Source organism: Electrona antarctica (genome assembly GCF_951216825.1).
Source record: "Electrona antarctica genome assembly, chromosome: 17".
In the NCBI taxonomy this organism is placed as follows: Eukaryota; Metazoa; Chordata; class Actinopteri; order Myctophiformes; family Myctophidae; genus Electrona; species Electrona antarctica.
The window spans coordinates 27,197,890-27,222,716 of record NC_136798.1 but is presented as its reverse complement, the minus strand read 5'-3'; the positions used below and the strand labels follow the sequence as shown (position 1 = coordinate 27,222,716).

Sequence of the window (24,827 nt, the reverse complement as noted above, 5' to 3'; positions counted from 1 at the left end):
TATGACGAGCTTGCCCACTACGGTGGTGTGATGGACGGTGTTGGTTCCATGTACGGAGACCCGCACGCGCCGCGGCCCCAGGTCCACCACCTGAGCCACGGGCCTCCGCCGCAGCACTACGGTGCCCACGCCCCGCACAGCATCATGCCCAGCAGCATGGGCAGCGCGGTGAACGACGCCCTCAAGCGAGACAAGGACCAGATCTACGGGTGTGTGTGTGTGTGTGTGTGTGTGTGTGTGTGTGTGTGTGTGTGTGTGTGTGTGTGTGTGTGTGCGTATTTCTCTCGACATAAACCCAGTAACTTTTTCCTGTTCAAAAGGATGTGTTTAAAAATAATTGTATTCAATTGAACACTGAGGATTTTAATTCGTCTGGTTTTATGGACGTTTATAAATGTCAAATTGAGTTGGAGCAGTGTCGTTAATTCTACATTTCTACTCAATTTCAACCACAATTAGGGCGAATTAATACCAAACTTCCCTTTGTTTAAATAATGGGCTTATTTTGAAAATGTTATCTGATAGTTAATGTGTATAGGCAAATAACAATGGCCGTATCACCTGTGTTTCCAGCCATCCATTATTCCCTCTGCTCGCCCTCGTGTTTGAGAAGTGCGAGCTGGCAACGTGCACGCCCAGAGAGCCTGGTGTCGCGGGGGGTGACGTGTGTTCATCAGACTCATTCAACGAAGACATAGCCGTTTTTGCGAAACAGGTTGGCCTATGACTTTAAAGCCTATTAATATATATAGCCTCCTCATTAGTAGCCGGCCTATAGCCCATATGCTACGACGGAGTCGCTTGCTCTTTTTGACAAGTGGAAATTAAAATTAGCCTCATTAAAAGCTTTATGTTTGTGCACTACTCTTTTATATATCTATAAGCTGCAATATGAAATTGTCATATATGGATGAGGCTCGGACACATTTATATTGTGCTTCTCTCTCTCTCTTTTAGATTCGCGCAGAAAAACCTTTATTTTCATCAAATCCAGAATTGGATAACTTGGTAAGCGTTATTATTTATTTATTTTATATATAGGCCCATTTTGTGTGATTTTGCATAATAGCCTAAAGCCCCACTTGAGAGATAGAGGGGAACTTAAAATGTCAAAGGCCGTTTTGGCATCTCTGCGGCGGGATGCGACATGCACACTTTGCCCCGGGCATATAGGCCCAAAAGCAGGCTTCAATTCTGAGAACCATGTCCGCATTTCAATAAGAAAAATATAATTATCTATATCATGCTAAATCACATTCCAATCATTTCCAACTGACATCTTATCTCCTCTCTTTTTTAGATGATTCAAGCTATTCAAGTCCTACGATTTCATCTATTGGAATTAGAAAAGGTAAATATGATTTTAAAAAAATAAAACCGTATAGAGGCCTATTAGCCAGTTAATTATTCCTATGTTTTATTGATGGCACTTTGTAAATCTCCAACCAATCATTGCTTGACATTTATTGCTGCTGGCTATAAACTTTAATAGATTTATAAACTTACATTTATATAGGCCTACTTAACTTGTTCATGGTCGGTGCTCAATATTAGGGCCTGAATCACAGCTTTACTTGAATATTTCTCAGGTGCACGAGCTCTGCGACAACTTCTGCCATCGATATATCAGTTGTCTGAAAGGCAAGATGCCCATCGATCTGGTTATAGACGACAGGGACGGGTGCAAATCAGACTTCGACGACCTCTCCGGGTCTTCCACAAACATCGCAGAACACGTGAGTAGCCTATATAGCCTAATCTTTCTGCCGGTGGAATTTGTCAAGTAAACCGAATTGAGCCAATCATCCCATGCAATTTATGGCATATGTCTATGATGAGTCTGTCCGCAGTTAGTCAAAATTGTATTAGCCTATACTTTTTTATTTAGGTCCGTGTAGGCCTATATCTTGGTTAGACAATACGATTTTATTTAGGCCTAATTTTTTAAATAGGAAAATAAATTGTGGGAAATGCTTATCAGATAGACTTGTAGTAGGCCTATTACTACACTACACAAAAGTAATTTGGAAAACAGGTCTCCTCAATGCACGTGACGTCTAATTAGTGCACCTGCTTTCCACAAGGGTCTGTCTCGTAAATCTTGTCATAGGTTTTTATTATGTATCCCACACATCTGTAGCCTATTGCTATTCTACCCTCCAGATCCATAGCCTTTACTTTTTACACACAATCCCCTTTCAAAACTATAGAGGCTTGTGTTGGGGAGCGAGCATCAAACGTCCTAACTGTAGCATGACAATTGCAAATTCTGCCCTGGAAATAGGCCTCGTGGGTGGTGGCCGCACGTGCATATCATTTACATATTTAATGTTATTTTATTGTGGGCAGTGCGCACTCGTACACAACTAAATAATAATTAATTAGTCTAAGTTTGTTCTTTTTGCAACATATGATAGACGTTATAGTAGGTTTGCAAAAGTCTGTTGAAAGTTTGGTGAAAGTCCATCATTGATTTATGGTGACGTGTTGGTGTAGCCTCAGGCTAATTGTGTTTGCTGTTTGATGGCTGGTGTGTCTTGCTGAGAGCCTGCGTGGACCACCATATGAGACCCTTCATTAGGCGCTATATGTTGGCTCTTTGTTTAAGATTAAGAACAATCAAAAGATGGGCACCTCAGATATATTTTATATGGAAAAAATACACAGAATATATTTAAAGAGTGTGGCATTCTCCATTGTTGATATGCATTGTAATGTTTTCAAGTGTGAATGTGATGACAATGAACATGACTTGGTGGTGGTGGTAGACTAGTGAGTGATGAAGATGATCTTGAGGACGATGATGATGATGATGATATAGGAGGTTATGTTGAGGATGAATTTGGGGACAAAATGATTATGAAGGTGATGATGACGATGATAAAAAAGAAGATGTTAGTGTGAAGTGCAGCTGTCAGTGTCATGTGTTTGGCCTGATTTTATACTTTGCTGCATGTATGACGGCATCTCATGCCAAAAATAGCTGATCTGAGGCTTGCGGAGCGACTATTTTCTGCAAGCCTAGGGTACAAAATTAAGCCCTAGATGAGGATGATTAATTTCAGTGTGCCTTAAAGTGCAGCTGCAGCTGTCACTGTTGTGTTTGACTCAACTGTTAAGCCAATAGGATTAGTATTGCTTGTAAGGAGGGAGTCTTTGTTTTCTCCTTACCCCCTGCTGTGTCTTTTACATTACGCTCTTCCTTTTTCTGCACCTCCACTCATTAACAAAGTAGCAAATTGAGATGCTGATTCCTTGTTGCAGTGCAGAAGTGTGAGGGAGGTTATGTAAATATGAATACAGTGAGCTGCTGTCCATTTGGCAAGCCTGAACTCATGGAGTGGTGGGGCTGTTGTTGCTGTTGTTGTTGTTAATTGAAGACATTTGTTCCCAAATAAGCTGTGAGGAAAAAAAGACACAATGACCTTTATTTTAGAAAACCTAGAACCACATGTTTCTTAATTATCAATTGACTGATAATCTAAAATTTCAAAATGTCCCAATTACACATTTGGTATGGCTTATGTGTGAGCCTAATTAAAGCCAGTTTAAGTGACCGGACAATGGCCTGCACAAGTGAAATGAGTGTTAAGCCTAATTTATGCTATGCTGCACGGCGGTGTCACATGCCGAAAATATCAGACCAACAAACTCATAACGTGTATGGCTGTATGAATCAGGCTTTAGTTTAACTCATTGTGGATCTCATGGGTAGATTTCGACACAAGTTAAAAATAAGCCTCCATTGTGCTGGTCCTCCTGTGATGCTTTCCTCCTATACCTGCTGTGGATGCAATGCACTGGGTACACAAAGACATGAATGTTAGCGGCTGGCTGCATGTGCTAGGATTCGGATGAATAGCTCAGTGATTCTCAACCCTTTTCATTTCAAGGACCCCTTATAGGCCATGGATGGACCCCCCATTTGATACTATTTTTGAGGGGCGCTAGCCCCACAGGTTTAATGTTTGTTTATCCTTAAACAAACGCCATTGACATAGAGTTTAATGTTTGTTTTGTCCATGTTTATTTTGTCTGATAATTACGTCATAAAAGATGTATATATAGCGCCCCTCACTTCACACAGGTGTGATTTTTATCTTTGGGATGCCAGTCTTCGAAACCGAATGGAACATACAGGTTTATTTGGTTCCACAGTTTCAGGCCTCTATTGGTCCATTTGGTTCCTAACAATCAATCATTTAGTTGGAAGTTGGAACCCCTCAAGGACCCCTGGGGTCCCTACTCCCTGAACCATGACAACCAGTGTACTATAGGACAGGTGATGGGTACGTAGAGTACTCTTGTTTGAGTGTTTCCTATAGCAATTCAATTTCTATGCCGACCTCTCAATTAAGCAAACATCCCATATATGTTGAGAGTATTTTCTTGTTTGGCTCTTTTTTAATGAACGAGGAGGATATATTATGCCCTCATTCATGGTATTGGATATTATCACAGCATTGGTCTAGTTTAGTAGTTGGTTGACCATTCTCTAAGTCAGAGATTCGATGGCCACAACTTATGTCCATCAGCAGTCACATATCGACTAAAGTTTCCTTGAGCAAGACTCAGTCCTCGTTTGCACCATATCTACAAACTGTCAGCTAAATTTATAAATGTACCTGTAGCAACACACTATAGTATTGTCTCATAATGTGCCTTTTCACTCCATAACAAAGTCTAGCCGAAAATAACTGATGTTTTAGGCAATGGACACTGTCACCGTTGTTCTGTGGAATATAAATGAGACTTTATGGTCATCCCCTGTTGTATGGTACAGTAATTGGAACTCTAAATTGTTAATAGTGAATCTAGCAACCTAGCTGAGGTAATGGTCCTCTTGCTGTGCCATTATAACATACCCCAGAGCTTAGAGTAATAAGAGCCGCTTTGATTTGATGGGACCCAAGGCATTCCCTTTTATTTAGGCTATTTGCTTTGTTATTGGAAATACGTGTTGTGCACATTTGAATAGCCATCGTTCCTTGGTGGTCTGCTGCAGGAGCGCCTGCATGTAATTTAGGTGATCCACAAATTAAAGCTTATTCCACTTCCATATAAAGTCACTAAGACACTTGAGCATCAGCTAAATGCCTATATTATGTTACTAACCTAAGTCATTTTCTCAATTTCTTCACCTCCCCAAACACAATTTCCCATCTAGACCCACACAAATACAGTATACAGTGTCGACGATACACGTACATTCCAGGTAATTGGATTCTAACAGATGGGGCGTTGGGTAATAAGACCTTCATTAGCTTGATAAACGCGGAAACACATGGCACCTCCTTGAATAGCCGTGCGCTGTGCACACAGAGAAGTTGTAATTACTGTGCGCCCGGCTGAAGAAAAGGAGGGACTGTGGTCGAGAGGCCTCCATTCACACTGTGCCATTGTCCACTGTGCTTATTCCTGTCATTTGCCAAGCTCTTCATTTGATGACCATACGGCAAACAGCTGACGCAGGAGAGCTTGAAGAGGGCGAAATGCTTGTTTGGCTAGGGGCTTATGGCCGTTTGAGTGTCCTGGCCTGTGGTGGTACCGATATATAGGGAGGGATGTACGCAGTCCTTGGTCACAGAAACAGACAGGACACCGGAGGGTTCACACCGATTCTAAATCAGAACTGAACTTTGGCTTATCAAGCAACTCTAAACTGTATTATTGGTTTAAAGCTCATCCTCAGAGAAAATGGTAATGCAGCTTTTTCTTTATTTGATTAATTATTCTTATTTGATATCCCTCTCATATGACGTTACTATGTTCATCCTGATTTATACGTGGCTTTATGGAAACTGTATCTAACAACTGATCTAACATCTATTATTGACTGTTGCTCATTTCTTCTCTTCTCTTCTCTTCTCTTCTCTTCTCTTCTCTTCTCTTCTCTTCTCTTCTCTTCTCTTCTCTTCTCTTCTCTTCTCTTCTCTTCTCTTTCCTCTGCCACCCTCTCTCTTCCTCTCACCTTCTCTCCCACTCTTATTTCCTGTATCTGGTATCTCCTGGTGTGTGGACCTCTCCCTGACCCCTCACCTCTGACCTCTCCCTCTCTCTCCCTCTCTCCCACAGAACCCTGCTTCCTGGCGGGATATGGATGACACTCACTCCACGCCCTCCGTGGGCACCCCGGGACCATCCAGCGGGGGACACGTCTCCCAGAGTGGAGACAACAGCAGTGAACTCGGTAAGAGTGAAAGAGAACCAAACCCTGTAGTGCCTCCTGTGTTCAGTGTTCTCCCTCCTTCCATATCAAAGGTCTGACTTATGAGTGAACCCCTCGCCACAGCAAAGAGCCATGCCATGGCTTTTTAATCTCCAGGCCAACAATCTAATATTGTTACATTTAACTATGAGTGTACAAATGGAACCAAATTGACCCATAAGGTTCTATTTGGTTTAATTTGTACATGAGTTACAGACCCGTAAGGGTCCATTTGGTTCCTAACTATCAATCATTTTAGCTGGAGACCCCCTGGAACCACCCTAAGGACCCCTGGGGGTCCCCATGGACCTCACATTGAGAACCTGCTGCCTCCTCCCATATCAAAGGTTTGACTTATGAGTGACCCTTTCTCCAAGGCAAAGAGCCATGCCTGGGGGTTTAGGGGGGAACATTTTTTTCCTCCTTCAGGAAAGCCATGCAGTTATCTCACCTGATAGTTTATCTTGCAGTAATTATACTGATTAAGAAGGTAATCTATGGTCTGGTTAAGGAACCACTGAGAGTAGCTCCTCAAGGCATTGCTTTGCAAAATAAATAAATACCTGAAGACCTGACTTGCTGGTGTTGAGGAGAAACGTTGTTAGGAATCTAGCAAATAATCTTTATTTCCCTGCTACATTGACATCTGTGTATTTCTTTTTAAATAATGAGCCTCAGCCCAATAGCCTTGCAGATCTGTTGAGGCAAAAAGTACCATGTTAACTTTCAGTTCAAATAAGAAAAAAGAAAAAAAAAAGAAATCTCAACATTGCATTTACGTGGCTTTGACTGCAGTAGAAGCTCCTGGTTTTATAGCATTCAGATTAGTAATGTTGGCTTTACATTTGAGCTTCTTTGGTGACAGGTCAGTTAAAGGTAATTAAGAGATTTGTGTGAGTTCATTCAAGTTGGCCAGATTGGTCAGTTATCAGTATCAGCTGCTGTTTTGTTTCTGTGATTGGGGCCCAGCCCCTGGCTTTGTGAGTTGTCCCTGTGTTGTCCCAGTCCCTGCAGGTTAAATGTGATTTCTGATGTGCTAATTGGAGCCTGTGACGGTTTTATGGCTTGTTTTTGTTTTTCTGTGCTATGAACCGCAGTAAAAATAGAATGGACTTTAAAGCAACTTTCCACCCTCTGCCCATCAGGCATCAATGGCCGGGGCGCTGATGAGAACAATAGGAGGATGCTTTTTGCAAGACAAGAGAAAGAAGGGATTAAGGGCAACAGTCAGAAAGAGATCAAGACTAGGCTCTTCGCTTTGATTTTAACATTTCGTTTTTTTGAAGATCTGATCTCCACCCCAGTTCATTTTCATTGAAAGTGTTTTGTTTTGTTTTGTTTTGTTTTGTTTGGTCTTGCTGCTACACAGTAAATCCTCAATGTATCCATTTGTAACTCAAAAGAACCCAAATTGACCCTTAACTTTGGGGTCCAAATGGACCTTTACAAATCTATTTGGACCCCAGTTAAAGGGGTGTAAGTTATGTGTTTGTAAAAATGTGCTAAATCACTCTATATTTTCATAGCAATCATTGCCATATATATAGTGTTGGTTCAGTAACAGGGGTCTCTCAAGCTCTATACAAAAAATAGCTTTTACTTTTCAACAAAACCTTTTATTTATTTATTTGTCCACAAAAAACACATCACTTACAGCCCTTTTAAATGAGATTTGACTGCGTATATTAAGTTTAAGAAGTCATCCTTGAGTACATGGTCCCCTAAATTGTATGCTGAGAGAGGCAGAGCTGAGAAAAGAGGCGCACAGTGTGAATAGCTTCTTTCCTTTAGGCTTTTTTTAAACAACAGAGAGGGGAAAAACCCATGGTCCCTGCCCTTTTGACCCGAGGAGAGAATGCATAGAGGACAGGGGGGGGGGGGGGGGGGGGGGGTAGAAGACCTCCTGTGGGTATGGAGGGACCGGGCAGTTGATGTATTGAGAAACAAAGGAGAAGAGGAGTTCAGAATGATCACAGCTCAGCCTGGTGGGCTAGTAGGATACACCAGCATGATACCTGCTGGCTTCTCCCTCCCTGGGTCTTCTCTGCTTCCCGCTTTCAGCCTATTCGCATTCTAGAGAAGCAAAACAGAGGATATGAATGGGAAGAATGGCGAAACACTGGTTCAATCATGGTAATCTCCCTTTGGTATAGATAAATAAATGTCATGGAAAATAGCAGTCTTCAAAGCAGGAATATTCAATTAAACTTGGCTTTCATGACATTATCAAACCATTTGTGGTGGTAATTTCAAACCCTATAGCCTTATATACAGTTGACCGGGGTCAACACATGGCTCTTGGTTCCTTCCTATTCTTCGGTCTACAGGTACACAACAAATCTCAGAAAATTGCCGAAGTACTACAATGTACTACAATGCTGTACTACAATGCTCTCCCTTCTCATTGACATCTAAATAACATTCAAGTTGAGAATGTTATGTAGATATCATGTTCTTTCTTTAGACAGAAGCTTGGTTTCATGTTTAGCTGGTATCCCGTTTCTTTGAAGCACTACAGTACATTGTTCGCTTTGCACTTATGTGATTATTTTTAGCCTCACGTTTGTTGACTAACCCTCCTCTGAATTTGCACTTGTGAGTCACTCTGGGAAGATCTGCTAAATGCCTAAATTGTTAATTCTTAACGTAGTAGGGAAAGGACATCCAGGTACAAACATTGTGAGTGGTGTCTTACACTAGCAATAGCAGGCCTGGCTTTAGATATCCCTAAAGCTCTTCAAAGCACCTGCTACATTTAGTTGGAAGGCCTCTATTGTCTAAAGGTCATTAGTCATGCCTTCCAGATAAAACCTTTCTAAATCCACTGCCCCATCTTATTGTGACCACAAAGTGGTGGCATTGTGGTTACACTTCAAATATCCGCTCGCATACTCTCACGAGATTGGAGGATACTTCTGGCATTGTGGTTTCAACCTATCGGCTGACCACAGCACATGTTGCTGCCGCTCGTGGTTATGGCTGCCCATTCACTGGGGAGCTAACCAACAGGCTTATACCGTGTTTTGGCTTGCTCCCTTGTAATCTGTGTGATATGCAGATGGACTGTCTTTGATACCTCAGCCCCCAGGAGGACTGTCGATTGGCCGTGGCTTGAGGGCTGAGTTATCTAAGGAATGTTTGGGATGGGGGAGGTTGGTTGGCTGGGGAATTTGGGGGTCGGAAGAAGGCTTTGAATGCCCGTCACAGAGGCATGACATAAAACAAAAGAGGCCAAGTAGGATTTGCAAAGAACCTGTATACTTTGCAAAAATGAAATACAAAACGGAATGTTGCAATCAGGATGTGTCGCATATTTCCGTCACATCCGGAAGACGCAGGGGCGGGGCGGCATCCAGTTGCTGAGATACGGCAACATACCAGTGACATCACAGCACAGTGGAATTGCAGGCTAAATGTGCCTTTAGAATATGTCATCCTGGCGTGTCGAATGAAAGAAAGAAAGTATGAAAGAAAGAAAGGGGGAGGGAGGAGAGAGAGAGAGGGGAGGGGGTAGACAGATGGAAAGGTGGAGGTGTGACAGAGTGGTGCAAGTGCAACACAAATGAAAACACAGTCCATGAGAGAGAACGCGAGAGAGGGCGAGAGGAGAGACACGGAGCAATTACGATTATAAGAGTATGACAAAGAGAGAGCCTAGAGACAGACTACACGAGAGAAAGAGAGCAAGAGTGGACGTTGTTAGATGGAGAAACTGAAGCCACCACCAGTTCCAAATCAATAGGTGCAATTGCCGCTGCATATACAAACCAAACTCTCATAATCTTCCCATCAGTCTCCTGGCACAGAGAGGACGTCATCGTGTGTCTGTCCTGGAGACATTCCAGGCTGCTCCTCTTAGCAGCCGTGTGCCTCGTGCGTAATGAGGGGAGGGGCTGGCAGGTGTCAGAAGTGATGGATCAGGGCCCATGCAGAGCTCATTAGACAGGCTGCGATGGCTTTGCATCACCGGTGCAGCCCGGGGTACGGCAATCAGTTCTGCTAGCCACTTTGCACCCGCCGCCCGCGGCCTCGCAGACCCCGCTGCCCTCCGCCGACACTCGGCTCATTCTGGGGATCTGAAACCCACCCGAACTCATGCCGTCGATGCCCCTTCGTATCATCCTCGTAAGGCCCCTAAACCCCAGACATCGGCATTTGGTGCCACGCAGTAGCCAAGTTTTAGCCATCGACTTCTAGACTAGAGGACCGAATGGGGGCTCCATTAAAAAAGCAGACAGTTGAAAAGAAAAAAGTGTATGTGTATGTATATATATATATATATATATATATATATATAAAGGTACAAAAAAGTGGAGCAAGAAAGCAATGATCTGAGCGACTTGTATTTCACTAGAATTTCGCGGGCCTTCGGCCCGCTCATCCCAGAGTTGCGTTGCCCCGCGTTGCGAGACAGAAGTCCACAGGTACAGAAGTCCACAGTGACACGCGTTGTATGCAGCTGTTTTGTGTTGCAGCGCGTGCGCGCGTGTGCGTGCAGACTTACTGCCATAAGGAATGTAATTACCTTCCGCTCCTGGCGGATTGATCCGTCAGATAAGCTTTATTATTGATATCAAACCGGATCGCTGATTTATAATTTTTCATTATTAGTTTGGCTCGGCCTTTCCTTCTTTAGCGATCCTAGACCGGATTGCGCAACCGCCCTGCCGCCGACCTCCCATTATACAGGCTGACTAAAAGCTGAATAACTCCTAATCTACTGAGCTCTCCATGGTTTGGATACAACGCGCGATGTTCAGAGGTCTTTGCTGATTATCCGGTGGTCTAGATGGAAACATTAGCGCTTTCTAGAGCAAGGATGGCTATGGTTTAGCTCGCTAGCATTGACGCTATTTATTTAGCATAAGATGGACGCCCACAACATCCGTTTCTGTGCTGTGTGTTCACCCTCTAAATCGCCCCCGCAGCCCTCGGCAGTCTGAGGTTGGCTTTGCGTCCAGCAGGTGGCAGTAAACGTGAGAACATGAGGGGGATGTAGCACAGCAATCGGTGACCCCTACATTAAGCTGTGTTGCTCCCAAGATGCAGTGCAAATGCGTGTTGTAAGCAACCGTAGCCAATGGGAAAACAGGATGCAGTGTTGCCAGGTCCGCGAATTGTAAGCGAGTTGTAAGTAGCGTGTTGAATGGCATTTTTTCTGGGCTTGTTTTCATAGACGTGGCAACAAATTAGGCGGGGGTGTCGGTGCTTGTGGCGTGTTTGTGTTTATTATTGATATTGATATTGTTTGCGAGTGTGGACGGGAGCCGGCTTTAGTGGCAGTGCGATGACAATTTTTACGCGGCTGGTGTCGAGTGTGGCCGTGCGGCGCGACATGAGGAGATAGCCGTGGATCGACGCGGAGGGTAAGGCTGTGTCGTGTTAGTGTGTTGTTGCAGTGTGTGTTGCAGCGTGTTGCAGCGTGTCAGTGACGTAGTAGCTGGTGCCTTTTGTTCCTGTGCGTGCTTTTGGGCACATGTTTTCAATTGTAATATAGGATATCTTTGGGTGCTGTTTTCTTCCCGAGCCCCGAGGCGATACTCCAGCCCTCCCTGAGGCAGTAGACACACACACACACACACACACACACACACACACACACACACACACACACACACACACACACACACACACACACACACACACACACACACACACGCTCACACATCTCCTTAACCAACCCCCCTCCTCCTCTGTGTCACGCGTGCAGACACAGGGGCAGGCAGGCAAGCCAAGAAGGGGTGGGGGTGGGTGGGGGGGGTTCTGACTTTGAGAGTGCATCGTCACACACTGGCTTAGATTGGGCCCGAGTTGCCAGGGAGCAGTCAGAAGCGATTAGCGTAGCGCGGTATCTGCCCTGCGGCCTTCCCCTCTCTGGAGGAGAAGGAACAAGACGGGATGAGAGAGAGAGAGAGAGAGAGAGAGAGAGAGAGAGAGGTGGGCAGGGATGGGTGAGGGTGAGTGAGGGGATAGAGCAGAGTGGCTGCCTTAGATATAATTAGGCAGAGTGGACGAGTCGTGTTTGTTCTTTCTTTCTTTCTTTCTTTCTTTCTTTTTTTGTAGATCAAATGAAAATCAACATTTGTATTCTTATAACACACAAATCACTAGAAAAAAAAATTGGGGTCCATGTAATGCCATTTAAAGCTTTTTAAAGCCTTTTTGGTGATTGGAATTGTGTTGATAATAATATCCACCAGCATTCTTGAACAAATGTTTCTATTCCCTGTCTTCAAATGGAGTTCATATATTGAGATTCTTACGTTAAATGACCTGACCCGGTTATGTAAAAGTTGTAACTGTGGTGGTGCACAATGAAAAAGCATGAGTGTGTTTAATTATGCAAAGTGCACAGCGTCCACTGTGTATAAATGAGCACCAGTAAACACATAGTTTGGGTCGAGACTCAGTCAAGAAGTAAACCCTCCCTGACGTAAAGCGTAGAAACAACTTCAACCCATTGGCCTGTCCTTGACTGGAACCTGCATGGGCGCACCATCCGTCAAGACTCTCACCATAACCCCCTCCCCACTGCCATCACCAAGCCCCCTCCTCCGGCCCCGACGACGCATTGCGCATCCTTTCTAATGTCAATATTCATTAGCTGAAATATTTATGCATGAATATGGTGCCGTTTGATTGATGTATCCCCAAAAACAAAAAGACACGCCGGGGCAAATCTTAAGAAAAGTAGGGTTCCTGTCCCTCCCCGGGGGAGGAGTTTCTCAGATGCATTATTCACAGTGCCCTCCAGGCAGGCTTTCAAGGGTTCTCTGCCCTCGGGGCAAGAAAAATAACCACCACTGTTAAAAGTAAATCATCTTTGGCTGATGCACAATTAATGTGCAGAGAGGGACAGAGGGAGGGAGGGAGTTAGAAAAGAGAGTGAGAGCGATGCAGAGACAGAGAGAGAGAGAGAGAGGAGTGCTCCTGGCGTGCTGAGTGAGAGATGGGGGGGCAGAAAGAGAGAGAGACCAGCCTAGAGACACGGCGGGAGAGAATTAGAGAGAGAGAGAGAGATGGAGGGAACGCGAGGGGCGGAAATCTGTGTTTAAAGGGAGCTTTCTGCCTTGATGTGTGGAAGGCTTCCTGCAGGAATCAAACGAGGACACCATGCTAATGATAAGAGGAGAGAGAGCTCTCTGCATGATCCTGTGCCACATAGAGTAGGCAAGGCATGCGTGCGTGGCACGTGCGTCGTGTGTGTGTGTGTGTGTGTGTGTGTGTGTGTGTGTGTGTGTGTGTGTGTGTGTGTGTGTGTGTGTGTGTGTGTGTGTGTGTGTGTGTGTGTGTGTGTGTTTTGTGCAGTGCCCTGCCCGCTTTCAGCATCAAACACAGCAGGGTGTTTGTTGTTTCCACGGCGAGGTTTTTGAGTTTGTTATTGTGTTTGCCTTCTCTCTCTTCTCTTCTCTTCTCTCTCTTTCTTTCTTTCATAATTCTCAGTCTTTCTTTCTTTCTTTCTTTCTTTCTTTCTTTCTTTCTTTCTTTCTTTCTTTCTTTCTTTCTTTCATAACTTTCAGTTCATCTCTCTCTCTCCATCCCCCCCCCCTCTCCCTCTCCGGCCCTCACTTTCCCTATAAGGAAATCATTAGTCCTATTTCAAACAGTGGGGGCGGATAAATAAATAAGAGGGCTCGCGGAGGCTGCATGCTGCAAGCCCCCGAGTCCAGCCGGGCCGTGGTTTTGAATGTTCATTATTTCCTGTCAGGGCCGCGTGGCGGCTAACCCCGCAAGTCATTACCTCATGTCAAACGCGGCGGCTCAGATTGAATTAATAGCTCTCGGTTTAAACTCCTCTTCATTATCCGACGGCGGTGGCCAACAACAACCGAGGAAGAGGTTGAGGTGAGAGAGGCATAGAAGAGCCTTGCTGACTGTGTCACCTACGCACAAACGCACGCACGCACGCACGCACGCACGCACGCACGCACGCACGCACGCACACACACAGTCAGTCAGTATACACAACTACTGTGTGAGGTAAACATCCAACCTCACGCGAAGTTCCCTCCATTCGATATGTGTTTATGGGGGATGTAAGCACTTAGATAGATGTGATCTGATGTGACTAGACAGTGGAGTACCTTTGCCTCGTCTTCAGAAGACATGTTAGTGGGAAATGCTTAGTGTGCAGTCTGAGACGTAGCATGGTGTTAGAATGTCCCCCTGACTTTCCCTGTCCTTCATCTTCGCCCTATAGTCAATGTCGACCTAATATTGACCTACAGTAACCGATCCTGTGACCTTTCTGTTATGGAATGTTGTCTAATGACCGATGTCCAATGTCAATGTATTATTTATTTATTTTTCCTTGATTTGCTTCGCCCAGTTTGAACTCTGAAGTAGACGCTTTGTGTTGAAACATCAGTGAATGTTAATAAATTCCCATTGCGCTGCGGCTACGCGTCGTTCTTTTTTCTGGGGCACACTCCTTTGTGTTGTTATTATAATACAGTGAAATACTTGTGCTCTAGATACAATCTCTACCTACCACAAAGGACCCCCCCCCCAAAGAAAACAATACAGACCTAAATAGATTGTGTACACATAACAATTATGAAGATGTGGTAGTTCTGTGCCAGTACATTTTTGCTGCTGTCTCCCTCCCCTAACATGACTTCTCTCTCTATTCCTCCGCTGATTCCCAGGAGACGGTCTTGACAACAGCCTAGCATCGCCGGGCACGGGGGACGAGGACGACCAGGACAAAAAGAGACAGAAGAAGCGGGGAATCTTTCCCAAAGTGGCCACGAACATCATGAGAGCGTGGCTCTTCCAGCACCTCACGGTGAGGAAAATGAACGCTGGCGGCCTCTCCATCAATGCAACATTTTGAAACGACGCCTCTTGCCTCACGCTGTGGTTTGCTCTCCCCCCAAAAAACAAAACATCTCGAGACGAAACTTGGCCTTTGTTCTATTGTATGTGAATGGAGCAAAGAACAACTTGTGCCTGAAGACATTTGGGTTTTTTTGTTGTTTGGTTTTGTTTTGTTTTTTGGGGAAACTCGACCCAGGATTTTACAAAAAAGGCCTCTGTTCTGAATCGGGTGTGACTGATTCACACGTTTGATAGTGGGATGCCGAGTGAGTCCCCATACAGAGTTGAACCTTTTTCATCAGAGGCCCAAAAGACACCGCCATTTCTATCTCCTTGCTTTTCCCTCCTTTCTCTCCTTCTCTCACTCTTAGATGTATTATAACCCCTCGCTTGTTTGGTTTGTAAAAGGCCCACACAATGTCCTGCACAGGCAATAATCCTTTCCTCGACAAAAAAAGAAAGAAAAAACCTTTTAGATTTTTTTTTCCAGTTTGGAAAAAGGGGGGATAATTGAATTATCCTCTCTTTCCCTCCCCGTCTCCTTTTCAGGTCTAATTTGTTAAGCACAAGTGTTTGCTGGGGCAGGATGTGCCTGTGAGAAGTGAGTGAGAGGGGTGATGGTGGGGTGGGAGCTTTGGACCCTCTGAAAAGGCCCTATTGCAACACCCAAGCGATCAAGCATTCATCAGCGCCGCTGTGGGGGTGAAAGGAGCCTGGATTATGTTTTGTCAAACTTTTACGGCGCTCTGCGGTGTGTGTGTGTGTGTGCGTGTGCGTGTCTGTGTGTGCGTGTGTGTGTGTGTGTGTGTGTGTGTGTGTGTGTGTGTGTGTGTGTGTGTGTGTGTGTGTGTGTGTGTGTGTGTGTGAGCGCGCATACGCGTCTGTGTGGGACTGCGCGTGGGTGTTTCTGAATTATACAACACAGCTTTGCTGCAAAGTTAATACAGATGCGATCCAGAGAGACAAAGGCTTCACTAGTTTTAATTAACTTCCTTATCACTTAACCAGTTAACCACCAAAAAATAAATCTTAATTATTTTGACTAGTAGCCTGCATGCAAGCTCACTCGAAAATAGCCAATCTACATGCTCACAGTGTGAGCGAGTATAGATTTAGAAAGAATTTATAATATGTTTTATGACACATTCCGCCTATAATGACATGCTCCCAAAATGTGGATGCAAGGGTTAAAGTGCTATATGACCAGAGCTTGTGTGTATGCCTTCAGGCCTTTGTGCGTGCGTGCGTCCGTGCGTGCATGCGTCCGTGCGTGCGTGCGTGCGTGCGTGCGTGCGTGCGTGCGTGCGTGCGTGCGAGAGAGAGAGGGCGCGAGTTGATACGCTATTGCTCTCCATCGCTAGCTTCAGCGTCTCTCATGCCTTTGTGGTCCTTCTTTCTTGAAGGATCTCTCTGTAGTTCCTTCAAAAGGTCCCCTTCTAGGGGAACGCTTTAGAGACGGCAGCTGTGAAAAGTGTACATTCATTATATTATTCATTATCAGCTCATTTGCCTGGTCATAACTGTTGGTTTCCTTTCAACCCGGGGCCTTTATACTCATTCAATTCAAAGGTCTGTGGCAAACGTTCAGTTTGGCATCGGAAGAGAAAATGGCTTATTGCAGTGGATGTGATTTATTTATGTATTTATTTATTTCAAATGGTGAATGAGTATCATCATGACCATTGGCTATATTATTGTATCATTTTATAAAACACAGGTCAATGATGCCATATGCATTTTTTTTTTAGTTTTTTGGCTTTATTGATAGTTATTAGTCAGACAGGAAAGTGGGTGGGAGAGAAGGGGAGAGACATGCAGCAAAGGTCGTCATGAACGGGACTCGAAAACGCAACGCGCTGAAAGGCCAGAGCCTATATGTGGCATGCGCCTGGACCACTTGGCCAGCAGGCGCCCCAACCATATGCATTCTAATCACGATTCTACTATTACTATTGTAAAATTACAAAAAGAAACAAAAACATTTTGGTCTTTCAGCAGAAATGTCATCACCAGTCTAAAGTCCCTTTCACATTCCTTAAAACATAATGCTGAAATGCTTATAATGTTGAAACTCAAAACATTATGGGATAGGGGGAAGTGGTATAGTGTAAATGGTTCTTTAGTTCAAAGTGCAAAGACTAAAGAAATAAACCATTGGGATCTGGTCAACCCGTGAAGTACGATAAAGCAGTGGTTCCCAAGCGGTGTGCTGAGGCCTGCAACATCAGACCATAAGTCCAGGTGCACCATGGGATTGACAACCGCACATTTTTATTGCAACAGCTATACAAAAAGATATTAATTTATTCAATTTTAATGTCTATACTATATATTACTTTTTTATTAACCAATACAGAGGCGAAAAAACCTACTATCAACCTGTGTCCCTATTTGGGGCGCAAATGTCATTTAATTTGAATGTATTTATTTATTTAATTATACATTTATACAAAATGTGACTTGCCCATTGGTGTGCACAAAAAGGTTGAAATCCACTGCTACAGAGAACGTTGCTCTGTGCCAGTGTGAAGCAGTGACGGTGACAATGGCATCATTTTGGAGGTGTGATTAGAAGGAGGAGCACACAGTGATCCATCACTGCACTGTCAGACACCAAACTGGGACCTGAACTGGACGATTACTGGTGACCACAATGGCCTTTGTCCAGAAACACACCGTGTGTGTGCGTGCGTGTGTGCGTGCGTGTGTGTGTTCGCATGCACACATTTGTGTGTATATTATGTGTGCATATATGTGTGCCTACACGCATGTGCATTTAATGCACTTAAGTTACATGTGTGGTCTTGCATGTTGTGCATGTGCGTAAGGCACCATGCTTGCCACCGTTTGCTTTTGTACACGCGTGCGTTTGTGTGCGCGTGCGAGTCTATGTGTGTGTGGGCGCGTGTGTAAGCCTCTGCCTGAAAGGCCAGTTTAAAAATGAAGTGGTTGGGTAGCTCATCCCTCACCGATGACCACAGGAGGTGGCTGCCTGCCCTGACAGCAGCAAAATGGGGACGCGCCCACGACCCCGCACCCAGTACACAGGTCACCTCTGTCTACCATCTGCCACCACCCTCCTCCCTCTGTCACACAGCCAGCACAGAGACACCAGAGTCAGGGGGACACGGGGGGAGGTTGGAGGGGACATGGGAGAACATGAGGGTGGGGGGACTGGGGGGCCGGCTCTCATTCAGAGCTTAAACAAAACCGCCATTGTGCGTCTTTGTATTCTATCCGATCATTTGTCAAGTAATGTCAAATAATGTCAAATATTGTCACACAAAGCCACGCGCTTTTAGTCAGAAGTTCTCTGGGGAGGCGGCGCCAAGTCATATAGGACATTAGATGGGTACCTTTTTCACTGTGTGCGTGTGCGTGTGCGTGTGCGTGTGCGCGTGCACGCGTCCGTGCGTGCGTGCGTGTGTGGCTAGAGGAGTTGGGTTTCTTAATGCGGTCACAATCATTGTCAATGTGTCAGCATGTGATTGCATTTCATGACTTCTTCCAAGTACACGAGACAGCACTTAACCACATGAACCCGAGTGTCCCTATTCATGGGGGAGATTGTTTGTTTTACAAGTTCACAGCGCGTTGCAATGTGCTGCGTTGTGAGCTTGTAGATCAGCTATTTCCGGCAAAGAGGCGGTGTAGAAAGAGAAAACATTGGGGCCTATACAACTCTGGGGGACCCTAACTAAGTATATAGGGATATGTGGTTATGGACCCAGATGTTCTCCATGAATGCTGCATGCTTTTGCTGACATAGTTTTTTCATGAGCTTTTGTTTTTTGTCCCTTTACAGCATCCGTACCCCTCAGAGGAACAGAAAAAGCAGCTGGCACAAGACACCGGCCTCACGATCCTTCAAGTGAACAACTGGTGAGAAACCCCTCTATTTGTGTGACGTCACAGTACCTATTTCTGTCGTCACGAGCACACGTGCATGCACACACATGCACACGTACATGCACGTGGGAGCGTACACACAAAACCACTCCGTTGACTGGCGTGCCCCATGGGTCTACCCTTGGCTCCCTGCTTTTCTAAGGTCTGTGTGTTTAAAACTATTGAAGGCTTTCTCTCCTCTGGATCTGTATTCACAAATAAGTGTTGGATAATTTGCATTATGAATGAATCTGACTGGAACAGAGAGTAACCCTCTGCAGACGTGTTGTGGTGCAAATAAGAGGGTTGCAGCATAAGATGGTTTTCCTCTCTGCAGTCTGCTGGTCTGTCTGCTCTGCATACACCATCTATCTTCTCTGTCCGTCTGGGACAATCAGAAACATTAAAGGAGAAGATAAACCACCCCCTCCTCTCCCCTCAGTTCCCCCCGACTCATTTTACATGTATGACATGATGGATTAAAACATATTCTGGCCTTAGCACCCAGAACCCCTTTTTATGGATGGCTTAGCCATTGGATAAGTGTGTGTCTGACTGCCTGTGCACACGCACGCACACGTGTGTGTGTGTGTGTGTGTGTGTGTGTGTGTGTGTGTGTGTGTGTGTGTGTGTGTGTGTGTGTGTGTGTGTGTGTGTGTGTGTGTGTGTGTGTGTGTGCGCGCATGTTAAAGGAGGAGCCTGCACCCAACTAAATTATCACATGAAACCAGGTCCGTCCTATAGCTTTTAGCTTTGCTCTGCATGCAGTTTTGTATGGATATATCATCTCATCTGAAATATAATTTCATTGTATGTAATATGAAGATACTAATAATGTATTGCCCACTCCCTTGGGCTGGCCACTGTACATTTGCACACACATGGAATTTGTCCTATGCTTTTACGCCATCCGAACTATTCCAAGCAGGGAGCGCTATTAATACAGCGCTCAAGGAGCAGTTTGAGGTTAACCACAGGAACCCTAGTGTGCCTATTCTGAGGGCAGCATTTAGTGGAAATAGCAGATCCACAAGCTCAGGAATAATATGACCCCTGGGGGACTCTGGTCAACAAAGTTTAATAGGGTTTAAGTGCTTAAGTGTCTTGCTCAGGGACACAACCTATTGCAATTGTATTGCTGTGTTGTGCATGCATTGTTGTTGTTTTAACAAGTACAGTGCTGTGGAAAGGAATTAGCCCTTGAGGGACAATAAAGTCCCAAGCTTTCAGACAGAGCCACAGGGTTTGAAATTGAGATTAAATGAGATGATATCGCCTCACCACAATTTTAATCTTCTCATCAAATTCAATGAATGGGTCTCACATCTATCTATCAGGTTCTTGCCGAACATCGCTAATTATATAGCAGCACACCCTAGTCTAATCCGGTGGATTTATAAGAAGATAAATCCAAGCTCTCTCTTACTATAATACATTTATCAAAGAGAGTGAATGCGCATAGCCTTCTGTCATCTGGGAGTATCAATAGTTAAAAAACATTGGCAGAGCAGTTAGCCTTATTACAGCCTGAGGCTATAGAGCTAAACCTAAATCAATAGATTTTTTTAAAGCACTGTGACTACACCCCCACCCACCCCAATACCCGAGATTATGTCAATAGGAATAGACTACATCATTAGTCTATTTCCCAGAGAGACAAGAGCCGGAGAGTGAGAGAGAACGGGCTGTGACTTGGCTCCAAAACAGAACACAAACTTGTTTCATGTTTCCAATTCAGCATGTTTTGGTTGATGCAGTGACATTTGGTGATGTCCTGAAAATCTAGAGCACACGCATCATCTTAAAAACTTTTAATATGTGCGAAAAATACTTTCTGACATTTCGACAGCATGGCCACTTCTCCAGAGAGATAATATACCCTATATGCAAAAACTATTTTGAAAACAGGTCGATTCCCATTTGTCTGTCATTTGTAAATAATGCTATAACGTTGCTCTGTTCCTCCAGGTTCATCAATGCAAGGAGGAGAATAGTACAACCGATGATTGACCAGTCAAACAGAGCAGGTATAAAATTGTTTAAATCCATTCATCACACAAAATATTACACACACAGTCAAATTGACACCTAAGGGTCTGTAACCCAGAGAGTGCACAAATAGAACCAAATGGACAGTTATGGATCCATTTGGTTCCATTTGTGCACCCTTGAACACTCAGGATTTCACAGTGCACCTTCTACTTCTATTTACATCATTTGGTGGACACTTAATATACAAATCAGGTCAAATTTTCATAAGAGATGAGCGGCCCACACAAGGGATGTTAAACTCCTAACCTGGTGGTGTGCATTTTGCTCTTAGTGTGAAATAGATGGATATAGTTTAAAGCTGTTCTTAGATGGATGTCACACATCAAAAAGCCATGAAGGGAAGTGGAGATGATGTTTTGGTCTTGGTCTTGTACTTGTGTTCTTGAGAAATTGTGAAACATCATCAGTTGCCGCCCAAGTACTCTCCCAATTAAAAAGTTTGAATCTTGTCAAGCACAGTCCAAATGTGAACTTGATCTCTTTACTTTACAGAGGGTATGTGGACTTCAAGCAAACTTGAGAGAATGTTCTGTCCACATTACCTTGATGTTCTTTACGTTCTTGGGATCATTGAGAAACAGCCATTTTGGCTATACTGTCTAACCATTGCCCCAGCATATGAAAATGTGTATTTGACCTACAATGGCTTGACATTTTATGTCCCTGCATTGGTTGGTAAAATGTAACAATGAACTTGTTTTCTTCTCCTATAGTGAGTCAGGGTTCAGGCTACAGTCCCGAAGGCCAGCCAATGGGAAGCTTTGTACTTGATGGCCAACAGCATATGGGCCTTCGACCTGGCGGTAAGAAATATCACTTTTTGAGCTCACTTCCTTTTTATTGTTTATTTTTTGGGGTGGAGTTGATATTGGATTCGTTTTGAAGAACAAAATCCCAAGACATCGTTCACTCTGGTATTGAGAAATGAAGGACCATCCACAGTACACCAAACACAATATACTAGTATTAATGTCTTTGCATGTGCAAAACGGGGAAAACGCCTTTATTGAATTTTGAGATAATGTGGTGGTTAAGTTTCTGCTCTGGAGTCTTGCATGCCCCTGCCTTACCTCCTGTGCTTGCAGTTTCCACAAGATTAATAGATTTCTTAATTAAAGCGGCTAACCAAATTAAACTCATGAGCTCTCATGAGCAAAAGTAGATCAGAGGAAAAAAGCAAAGATGTAGTCTGTTGTCCATGGATCGAATACTGATAGTCATATCTCTGGTAACGTTCAATGAATGTATTTGTACAAATCTGGCTTTCCATAGATAGTTTAACCACATTAACCCAGTGTCCCTATTTTGGGCATTTCATTGTAGGCGAAACAATCTCAAAACTAGACAGTGGGGATAAGTGCTTGTGACTTGCAGAATTGAAACCTCTGTCTTAACAACGTCTGTTCTGACCCATCACAGGACCAATGGGTGGCATGGGGATGAACATGGGTATGGACGGCCAGTGGCACTACATGTAAACACCCCTCCCCCCCACTCCACTGAGGCAGGCCTGACGAACAGGGTGATGTAAGTACACTGCAAAGCCCCGAGTGAATGTTTACATGAATAGGACTTTGCTGCGTAGTACAGTTCCCCCCATTATATCTCTTATTTGTTTCTCTCCTCTCCTCCATTCCCATCTCTCTCACTCCTTCTCCCTCTCTTTTCTTCATTCACTTTGTCTTTTCCATATCGCAGTCTCTTTTCGTCGCTCCATATTCGTCACTTCCTCGCCGACGCCATTTCCCCCGCTACCCTCGGTCCCCCATTCTGTCTCCCCCTTTCCTCTCCGTCATGCTGCCTCCCGCCCGACTATGTTCCCTCTCCCTCCAACCCTCCTTCTATGGCCCCCCGATCTGATTAAGAATCTGGGTAATGCTCCCCCCAGCCCACGCCGGTCTCTCATTCTCTCTACCTCCCACATCTCTGCTATACCACCACCACCTCCACCCCCCAGCCGGCCCCCATCACGCTCCTCCACCGCCAACTGACAGTTCACAAATCAAGACGTATCGCCTGCCGGAGGCATCGGAGCACAGAGAATTTTATTTAACACCCACCCACCACTGCTCAATGAGCCACGCAGTAATGACACTTACCTTGATTAATAGAGCTCTTTATATGTAAATAGGGGGAGCTTGCATTGGTTTCGCTTTTTCACTGGGGCCAATTTTCGACCAACACCAGCGACCCCCCCCCCCCCCCCACACACACACACACACACACACACACACACACACACACACACACACACACACACACACACACACACACACACTTCTGGAGCCCCTTCACCCCACTGATAATTTTCCTGTTTTTTGCTAATGAAATTTGAAGATAGCAGGTCTGCTGCATAAAGATATCGCACTCTAAATCTGAATAAATGCTGGCTATATAGTATTTTTTTTTTCTGCAGGGAGCAACTGTTTAATCCAATTATTTCTCATCAATGATCATTGACTATAGTTACAGTAATAGCTCAATAGAGCCGCATGCTTTTTTGCCCTCCCCTAATTTGATCTGCTAGACCGTAATGCTGACTGAGGCAGTAAATTTTAGCCAGGACTGCATGAATGGCTGTTTGGAGTATAATATGAGAGAGTATGCCACGCGCTATAAAGTCACAGCCATAACATTTAGCCATTACAGAAAACATGACTGAATCTGCACTATTTAATTCTGATGTGGGAATTACCTGGCTGGAGCATATGGCTTTATCACCGCTGAGCTGAAGTTTATATATTTGTTATTTCAACAACACTAGGAATGCAGTTAATGATCAATTAAAGAACATATGGAGAAGGGGGCCAACCAACAGCTGAACCACTTTATTTTGGCATGCATGTCATTATATGCGAAACATTTTCATAACCTTCTAAATTTCTAAACATTTCAACATTTTCAGAAATTGTGAAAATAGCAGAGTTTATACTAGGGCTTATTGGTCAAGTCAAAAACTATCCTATGAAAAGTGGCATGTTTGTATCCATTTAGAGCTTTGAGTCACTTTGTAAGAGAAGATGAAACTTCTATTTTTAACAAAGCCCTCCTTTATTGAATTATGTTTACACAAGATTGCTCTCCTAATCAATTTTGTCCCATGCAGTTTGTTGGTTTCATGTTTCATGTTTTTTGTTTTGTTTTGTATTTTGTTTTGTTTTTCTCTCTGAAAATCTATACCTGACCTCTGGTGTAAGAGATTCTAGGCTATCTATGCATTTATATAAAATATGTGTTATATCCCGCCATTGTTTATTGCTTAGATACCCCATAGTTGGTGTGAGATTATATCATTTTTAATACAAATGCGTGCAACTATTTATGACTGTTTGTCTACTTTTGCTTTTAGGCCTCCATGGTTGGCTCAGGGATTAATTCCATCTGGCTGTGGTACCCAATAAGAAAAGTGATAGGACCACAAATCATCACTACTCTACTACCCACCTGACCACGCCCACCTCACTGTACCCGGCCAGGAGGGAACGCCCACTTCACTGTAGCTACCCAGCCAGGAGGAAACGCCCACTTCTGCACAGACCCCGCCCACAACACAAAACTTAACTATGGAGTGAAACTCAAGAGGACCATGAGCTGTCACTAAAAAAACCTTTTTCCAAAAACAAATGAAAAGGACTTCTAAAAATGAACAGCGGAAGCCAAGTGTGACCTCAAAACTGCAGTTTGACACATCTTTTAGTTTTCATTTTAAATTATTTATTTATTTTTGTACAACTGTGGACCACGGGACAAGAACTTTTTTTATATTAAAAATAAACAAATGAAAAAGTAAAGCTTTCCCAAAAATGTATTCACCCTATAGAAATTGTACAGTGGAACAATTTGAAAAAAGGAAAGCAAT

General features: G+C 44.1%; 1 protein-coding gene across 1 annotated transcript; it reads left to right on the top strand.

The window, feature by feature from the left end:
• Positions 1-6: 6 nt before the first annotated feature.
• meis2b (Meis homeobox 2b) lies at positions 7-24,544 on the top strand. The gene is made up of 12 exons (XM_079527138.1): positions 7-209; positions 574-715; positions 958-1,008; positions 1,301-1,351; positions 1,590-1,736; positions 6,076-6,190; positions 14,857-14,996; positions 18,834-18,910; positions 20,885-20,943; positions 21,682-21,771; positions 22,388-22,495; positions 24,318-24,544. The coding sequence occupies exons 1-11, from the start codon at positions 31-33 to the stop codon at positions 22,444-22,446; spliced, it is 1,110 nt and encodes a 369-aa protein (XP_079383264.1). The 5' UTR covers positions 7-30; the 3' UTR covers positions 22,447-22,495; positions 24,318-24,544.
• Positions 24,545-24,827: the final 283 nt, after the last annotated feature.

Coding starts and splice junctions, on each gene's coding strand:
- meis2b (XM_079527138.1), top strand. CDS start 31: ATGGACGGTGTTGGTTCCATGTACGGAGACCCGCACGCGCCGCGGCCC. Junction 20,944..21,681: donor TGACCAGTCAAACAGAGCAG/GTATAAAATTGT, acceptor CTTCTCCTATAG/TGAGTCAGGGTTCAGGCTAC. Junction 21,772..22,387: donor TATGGGCCTTCGACCTGGCG/GTAAGAAATATC, acceptor GACCCATCACAG/GACCAATGGGTGGCATGGGG.